The sequence below is a fragment of the Bidens hawaiensis genome, unplaced genomic scaffold (assembly GCF_021521415.1).
Source record: "Bidens hawaiensis isolate Kalapana, Puna unplaced genomic scaffold, B.hawaiensis_p1.1 tig00032747_1, whole genome shotgun sequence".
In the NCBI taxonomy this organism is placed as follows: domain Eukaryota; kingdom Viridiplantae; phylum Streptophyta; class Magnoliopsida; order Asterales; family Asteraceae; genus Bidens; species Bidens hawaiensis.
Genome location: NW_027495583.1, coordinates 26,867 through 34,852, shown reverse-complemented (window position 1 = coordinate 34,852; position 7,986 = coordinate 26,867). Strand labels below are relative to the sequence as shown.

The following is a 7,986-nucleotide window of genomic DNA, read 5'->3' as shown; positions in this document are numbered from 1 at the left end:
GTTATAAATCCGAATGGTTGATGGTGATCTTTACCCAAATCTCTCTAGATAAAGGTCCTAATGGTTCATAAATACTTTTTTTTCATTTAAACGATGAACACTAGCTAAACCTTTGAAAAACTCTTAGGTGTTTGATTTCATGAGGCCTATTCCATCCAGTGGTGTTTTATTCTGGCTTAAATCCGAGAATGTGGAAAGTGAGTGGTATTCGAACATGCAATGATAAACATAAGAGCATTCTTAGTTGAACCTAATATAAAACTTCTACTCGTCCCAAAAACTCCACTAGGTAATTATCAAGTTTTTTTTTTTTTTGTTAAAATTAACACTATAATTAATAAAAGAATACAACCTATGATTTATTTTTTGTTCTTTTGTTTTTACAGTTCCATTTAATTTTATTTGTTTACTTTCACTTGTTCAAATTTTTTTATTCAATTGAAAAATAAGTTGTGGATATGTCAGTGGTCATGTCAATCTATCTTTCCTGCTCAAACGAACAAAAATAAAGATGTAACACATCCTTACAATCTTTTAAGGATGTAACACATTTTCTCTCTTTCACTTTAGACGAAGTCAGTGATATCATCACTGTCAACTAACAAGTATGTAAATATGTATAGATCAAACATGTAGGACATAGGATCTACTAATTTTAATTTAGATAAGAGGAAGCTTAAGAAGATGTTTTTTATCTTGTTTTTCATTTCAATAGCATACATACGTTTTTAAAGCTTATTACATTGGAAAATTTTCTAAAACAGTCATCCCCTTGTTTTTATTCTTGTTCATGGTACCTAAAATAGCCACTCAGTAATCGTTGCCCGACTATTTATCATCTTGATAGGATTTTTTTTTATTTTTTAAAATTAAGTGTTTTATATCTTTAAGTATTCAATAATTTATATTTGTTATAATCAAATTACTTAACTATTAATTTAAAAAAAAATAATTGTTTAATGTTTATTTTTATTACTTTTTTTGTTGCTTTTTAAAGGTTTATTTATTTTTATAACTTTTTTAAATATCAATAAAAAAATGTTTGGTATAGGAGACGGATTTTTTTCTACCACATCCTCCGGTGTAGTATTTGTGACTGAAGACATTTTTGTTAAATATTTTAAAAAAAATTATATAGTTAACCTTTAAAAGGTAAAAAATAATAACAAAACAAACTTTAAATAATTAATTATTTATTATTAACAGTTAAGTAATTTAGTTATAAAAAATAATAAATATAATACATTTAAAGATATAATACACTTAGCACTTTATTAAGTGTATAAATATAAATCTTAAAACTGAAAACTCCTCAAAAAAGTCGTGTCGCCCTTTATTTTCATTCTTGTCCATAATACCTAAAACATATTTAAAATTATCACTCAAGAACAGTCGGTAGATGGTTCTTTTACCGCCGTCGAAGATTTTTGTTGTGTCACCCAACAAAACTCGTGGACAAGTAATATTTTGCCACATGCACCTGAATTTTTTTTATTTTTATTTTTGTGAAAAGTGAACTTTTTTTTAATTATTTTGTTGTCTATGAAACTTGAACCCAATACTTCCTCCTTCTCAAACCCAAGTGTTTTAAAGGGTTTTTTTTTCAATAGACTACTATCCTGTTGGTACCTGAAATCGGTTGACAGTAACGTTTTATAAGTTATAGTTGCTTTTTTTTTCTTTTCTATAATAAAATTAATTGTTTGTTCAACCACAGTCCTAAAAGAGTGGTCATTTGATAAGCAATCCGATTTTTTAAAACATTTCTTAACGGTTTAACATGTACCTAAACTAGAATCCGGAATACATTGCTATCTAATAGAAGAATATCTTTTGGCAATTTAAAGATATGATTAGAACATTAAATCCACTTATACACGTGCGATTGATACTAATACCCAACATGCCAGCCACACATGTACACCTTCATCCGAGAAACCAATAAATTGCGTTCTTAAGCTTCCTATTTCCATTCAAACTGAAAGCCTCATTTAAGATACACATTAATAATTAATTGTCGCATCAAAATGAATTCATTTATCAATAAAATTGGCAACAAAACTTACCAGCACATTCGAATGAGGTGCTCAATATCGGATATAATCGGTGTTCGGGTTCACATAAGTCATGTCCAACCAAAACCACAGCTTTCCAACGCGTTTTGGAGGCGGTGTTTTCTGTGCCAGCAAGACGTTTTAGTAGCGCGGCCAGTGGCGCATCGACGTTGGCGAATGGTGGACCGGTTTTGTGGTATTTGAGCATGATTAAAGTTCGACCTATTATTACTAAGAGCATTACATGTGCTCTCAGTTTCACTGCTGCTGATTTAACATCTCAGGTACTTTATTTCTTTCTGTCCCTCTTTCTCCGTTTCAATATTCGTGGTTTTTGTTTATTGTTATTTTAGTCCATGACACCAACTCTGTTACGTTCTATTATTAAATGGAAGTGTCTCTCATTTTATCTTAGGTTAATAAATAAATAACTACGCTTATTTTTCCTTACTAAGCGGCCACTAAAACTCCACTGCCTTTATCTATATTACTGAATCACGACCAAATCATTGATATTTACCTCATTTACTATTCTTTTTATACCCTTCTAGTCTTGATTGTTTACACAAATAAACATATCAGGTAAAATCTTACTCATAGGTCTCTGTTCTTTATATTTTTGTAAAAGTGACGGTGTGAAAACTCAGACAACACGTTAAAATCAATAATCGAAGCTACTACTATATTTCTACGCCATATAAGGTCCCATCTCCAGGTTTCCTGCCACGGTGGTACTGGTATCGGTGTACTTGAAATTCTGTGTAGCGAGTCATCCTTCGATCGATTGTCATGGAGCGCATATCAAATGTAAACTTCCCAATCCTTGTTTAACATACAATGCATGTTTACCTCACATAGAATGAACCTAAACCATTAGAACTGACTTTTAATTAGTGACTTGTTTTTGTATATAACGAGAAGTGGATTACGACAACTCTTAACCTGAATTTCAAGAAGATGACAAGTCAAGCTAGTGTAGTAATATTATAACCAAAAATGTAATCACCCATTACATGGCTTGACTGACTTCACACATGTGGCTTGTAACAATACCAAACGTAAAAACGACTTTCATTTAACATAAAACAAAAATATAAATAAATTACTCTATAATACTATGTGTTATGGACGGTTAGTGGAGCGTCATCCTTGCCACATAGGCAAAATGGCAAATGCTACACCACGCCAAACAAATCAAGTGTGGCGCCAAAGATGGGGAGCATCATCCCCTTAACAACTGAGTCACAAATAATAAGTGAGTCCACCCTACTAACAACCAATCACATCTTTATGTATTTTATTTTTCTAATATCTAGCCAAACCGGTCCGGCCTACAAACGTTGGAAATTAAACCACAGTACATAGTTTAAAATTTAAATAATATATAAAAAATCGTAGGATATGTGATTTCACAATCAATCAATATAAATAAAAGAAAATTGGGTTAAAAAGAAAGAAAAAGAAATAGAGGCCACATTTAACACGCAGCAAAACGGATGGCATCTTCCCCTGGTTTGCAGCCGAAACCAATAAATTACGTTTCTTTCTTGTTTATTTTGTTCCCTAATCTCCCAAAACCTGAAGAAGAATCCCACGCACGCATTTCTCTCTCGCAGAATAATAATGAATCCAAGTTTCCAGAGATTTGGCACCAATGCTTACCGAATGAGGTGCTCTATTCACCGAATCCACCCCAAACCACCGCAACTTATTAACTCTCGCTTTCCTCTTCGGAGGACGCCCGAGACCCTCTTTTCTGTTCCGGTTCGTCGGTTTAGTAGTAAGACCAATGGCGTCACCAATAGCAGCGGGGGGGCCATTTGGTGGTATTTAGGCATGATTAAAGCACGGCCTATTCTTACTAAGAGCGTCACGTCTGCTCTTATTTACATTGCTGCTGATTTAACATCCCAGGTAGTAACTATTATAGTTTGATTAACGCCCACGTTCGGTTCGATTGGTTTTTGTTTTGAACAACTTTTCTGAATTACATTAGTTGTGCTTTCGTAATATGTTTTATATGATGCACATTTACAAGTTTTCTGAATTGCAATTTGCTTTCTGGTACTATGGCATTCGTGTTCGTAACCTGACTTAAATGGGGGTTTTCTCATATTGGTGGGTTGTTGCTGGGTGAGTCAAGTCTGGAGCGTCAAAATCATTATGGGCGACCGACATCCTTTCCAAACGTCATTGAAAAAAAAAGGTTTTCTGAATTAAATTAATTGTCTTGTATACATACGTGTGGATGATCTTTGGATTGATTGATGACTCGACCTAACATATTTTTGTATTCATTTAGGGCTGATTGGTAGTTATTTTGTCATCTAGTTCAACATTGTGCCAATTCATTTTGAACCAGTTGATTAATCCTCTGATTTCATTTCCTTAGAAATCAGGGCTCATAAAATCTGGATAAGATAAGAGGTTTATGTGTTCATCCTAGGGATGTAAACCAGTTGGGCCCGAGCTCGACTCGTTTTTACTTACGATAGCTTGAGCTCTTTTTTAGAAGCTTCAACTCGGCTCCTCATTTTTTCAAGCTCGAACTAGGCTACGGCTCAACTCGTTTATTATATATTAATTAATTTATATATGTATTCTAATTATTTTTATATATTTTGAGAAAAACTTTAACCGAGCCTAACTTCTGGGAGAGCTCGTGCAGTACCTTAAACGAGCTAAAGCTTGGCTATGCAGTGTGAAATTAATACGTACAAGTCCAAATGAGGTAAAATTTAAAATTACATAAGGCTCGTTAAAGCTCGACGGGCCTAAACAAGTTCCCATACTAGGCTCGAGCTCGAGCTCGATGACTAAAAGAGCTTTATTTGAGGCTCAAGCTCGAGTTTAGCCCATTTTTTTTAGTTTAAGTGGGCAATTGCGGATATTCCTTAGACCCTTGTTTGATTTAGTTCTTAAATCCTCCTGTTGATTTTTATTTTGCTATTAGATTCTTTGGTTCTTAAATTATAATTCAGTTGTTCATGTTCATGTTCATGTTCATTTTCAGCAACTTCTTGATTTATTATATTCTCTTTCTGGATTTGTCTGCATATATACTCATCATGTTATGTGGTTCTTGTATGTCTGTTATGATTTGTAAAGTAAAAGGTGTTCGTTTTGACGGTTATTGGTTAGTTGATTTGAAGTAATTGTATTTTGCTTCTGATGTTGAGTTTCATGTAATATTCAGACGATTACAAAGTCATCATCAGAGCCGTATGATCTCATCAGAACGTGTCGAATGGCGGGATATGGAATGATAATATTAGGTCCAACCTTGCACTTCTGGTTTAATTTTCTGTCAAGGGTGTTACCTAAGCAGAACCTTGTGACAACTTTTAAAAAGATGTTCATTGGGCAGACTGTATTTGGACCTATTATGACTGCTATGTTCTTCACTTATAATGCAAGCCTCCAAGGTATTATTTACTTTATGATTTTATAATTTACTCTATGATGGTAGTAATGTTTAAATCTTATTCTGTTGCATCTTTTAGGGGAAAGTGGTAAGGAAATTATAGCGCGATTAAAGAGAGATATGCTGCCTACAATGATCAGTAATGCTATCTACTGGCCTTTATGTGATTTTATCACATTTAGATTCACCCCTGTTCATTTGCAGGTAACCATTCATACCTCATTTTCTTTTAAACTGAATACTTCATTTTCTTGAATTGCATGTATTAGAAAACCATCTAAATACATAGTTGAAAAATGAGTTGTATTGAAAAATACAGTAGTTTTTGGTCGTTTAAATATTAAAAAAAATACATGATTTTGTATATAACTTGGTTGTCAATATAAAATTATATCGGATTATAAACAAAACCGTATAGTTAGGACGGCCTCGCTTAAAATTAAATACTTAAATTATCAGAGAAAAATCAAATTACATGTTAACTTTATACAAAAAAGCATGTCTCAAGCACAAGACGCAGGGCGGCCTCGCTTTTTGCCACTAAAGGCACATGTTGTCCAAAGGACACAATTGAGGCGCACCAAAAAAAGTGGCCTCGGGCACAAGTGAGGGGCACCTCACGTACTATGGGGGGTTTTTGTTTAGCAGACTATTGACATTGTGTTTGTTTTGAACAATGCAGCCGCTCGTGAACAATTCGTTTTCGTATGTATGGACTATTTACATCACATACATGGCAAGTTTATCAAAAGCAGCACCAACTAATCAAACACACTGACAACACTATCATGTAAAAGGGGATTCATCTTCATTTCACTTCACTATTAACCATGTTCACACTGTTATACAATTGCTTACATGTTATTTGTTCTGACTTATGTTTGTTTCATTTCATAAATGGAAAGAATTGACTTTACAGTTTCATCTTGTTACGGTTGTTACACTATGTCTCCAACAACATCAACATCATTAAACTAAACAAAAATTAAGAAGAATGACAACTTTAATAAATGCAAGATCCTCTTATGCTATACAAACAAAACGGTAACAACTATTAAAAGAAAAGAAAATGCACTCTAATCTCAAATTCTCAACACTAATGTTATTATTATTATTATTATTTTTATTATTGAAAAGAGCTAAAACAAAACCTTTCGTACTGAGCCGACCAATCCGCTCCAAGTTTACTTGGATAGCACTCCATTGCAACACTAAAATCCAAAACCGACACTGCTGATGCCATCGGCCTTTGCCTGTATGACCCGGGTGTGGTTTTAGACCGAGCAAGTCCAATACACGGTTCCATCAATCTCTTCAAATACGCATCCAAACCGACATTCAGCAAATTAACACAATCATCTGAAATACTTAGCCCCTCGACTTTCAATTTCTCCTTCAAACGACCCCTCAAAAGTCTACTGTCAGGCAATTCACAACTGTTTTCACATGTGACAGCTCGAGGTTGTGAACCAGAATTATGGTATAAAGTTTTCCGGATCGCGCCCGGTTTCAAAACAATGCCGAGAGGAGCGGTAACCGGGCTTGTACTTTGAATCCCGGGGCTTCCAGAAACCACTTCTTCACCGTCTTCAACAGATAAAACTTCAACAGGCGGTCTGCTACCAAGAGAGTGTAGTTCAGTTGGGCTTTGATGAGCCTCGTGGTGCACCTTGGGCCCGAGAGGACTGAAGCGGTCCTTAAACTTGCGGTCCCGCGGAGACCGGCTCTTACGCGGGGATAAAGGAAACGCATCCCCATAGAGCGTTTGAAGGCTGTTTCTTTGTGGGGCCCGTGACACTTTGACATTGAGAGAATTTGCTAACTTTTTCACTGTCGGTGGTGGGACTTTAGCGAGAGCCGCATTTTTAACGATCGAAGATATTAATCGATTGTGAAGAGGGAGATTTTCCCGACCAATGGTTCGGATGCAGAATTTGTCAAAATCGCCCTTGCTGAGCTGGAGGTTGAATAGTTTGTTGAGTAAACTGAAATATTTATCTGATCTTTGTTGTCCAATCTTTTGATTTAAAAGAGCTTTCAGCTCTAATGTATCTATTCTTGAATACTGCTGATTTACACCCATGTTTTCTTTAATCACCTACAATTCAAACAATGTCAGATTTCTAATTTCGATAGTAAAATACTTTCTATAATTGTAATTATAAGAAACGAACTGCATTACAACATAAACACATGTATCTATTGCTTTAACTAACGCTATACGATAAAAAGATCAAATGAATTTTCTCTCAAAATGATCATTTTTTCTACTTTTCTCAAATTTCCTTGTAACACACGTGTGGATCTTCAAAGTAGGTGAACTCACACGTGTGTAGATGTTTATAACATATGATTACACATAACCTTATCAACACATATACATATATTAATTCAAGCATATTCACGTAACAATAATGTATTTCAATAATCATGTTATAATCTCTCATAAATCACAAAAAATGAATCCGATGCGAATTCACTTACATAACGGTAAAAGATTAAATGATT

At 34.3% G+C, this 7,986-nt stretch overlaps 2 protein-coding genes across 2 annotated transcripts; one reads left to right on the top strand and one right to left on the bottom strand.

Moving 5' to 3' along the window:
* Positions 1–2,027: 2,027 nt before the first annotated feature.
* On the top strand, positions 2,028–6,431 carry LOC143583956 (uncharacterized). The gene is made up of 5 exons (XM_077066123.1): positions 2,028–2,163; positions 3,769–3,968; positions 5,251–5,479; positions 5,558–5,682; positions 6,161–6,431. Exons 1-5 carry the CDS (start codon positions 2,028–2,030, stop codon positions 6,254–6,256), a joined length of 786 nt encoding a protein of 261 aa, XP_076922238.1. The 3' UTR covers positions 6,257–6,431.
* On the bottom strand, positions 6,429–7,685 carry LOC143583957 (uncharacterized). Its single transcript, XM_077066125.1, has 2 exons — positions 7,664–7,685; positions 6,429–7,625 (listed from the first exon to the last, which is right to left on the bottom strand). Exon 2 carries the CDS (start codon positions 7,559–7,561, stop codon positions 6,605–6,607), a length of 957 nt encoding a protein of 318 aa, XP_076922240.1. The 5' UTR covers positions 7,562–7,625; positions 7,664–7,685; the 3' UTR covers positions 6,429–6,604.
* Positions 7,686–7,986: the final 301 nt, after the last annotated feature.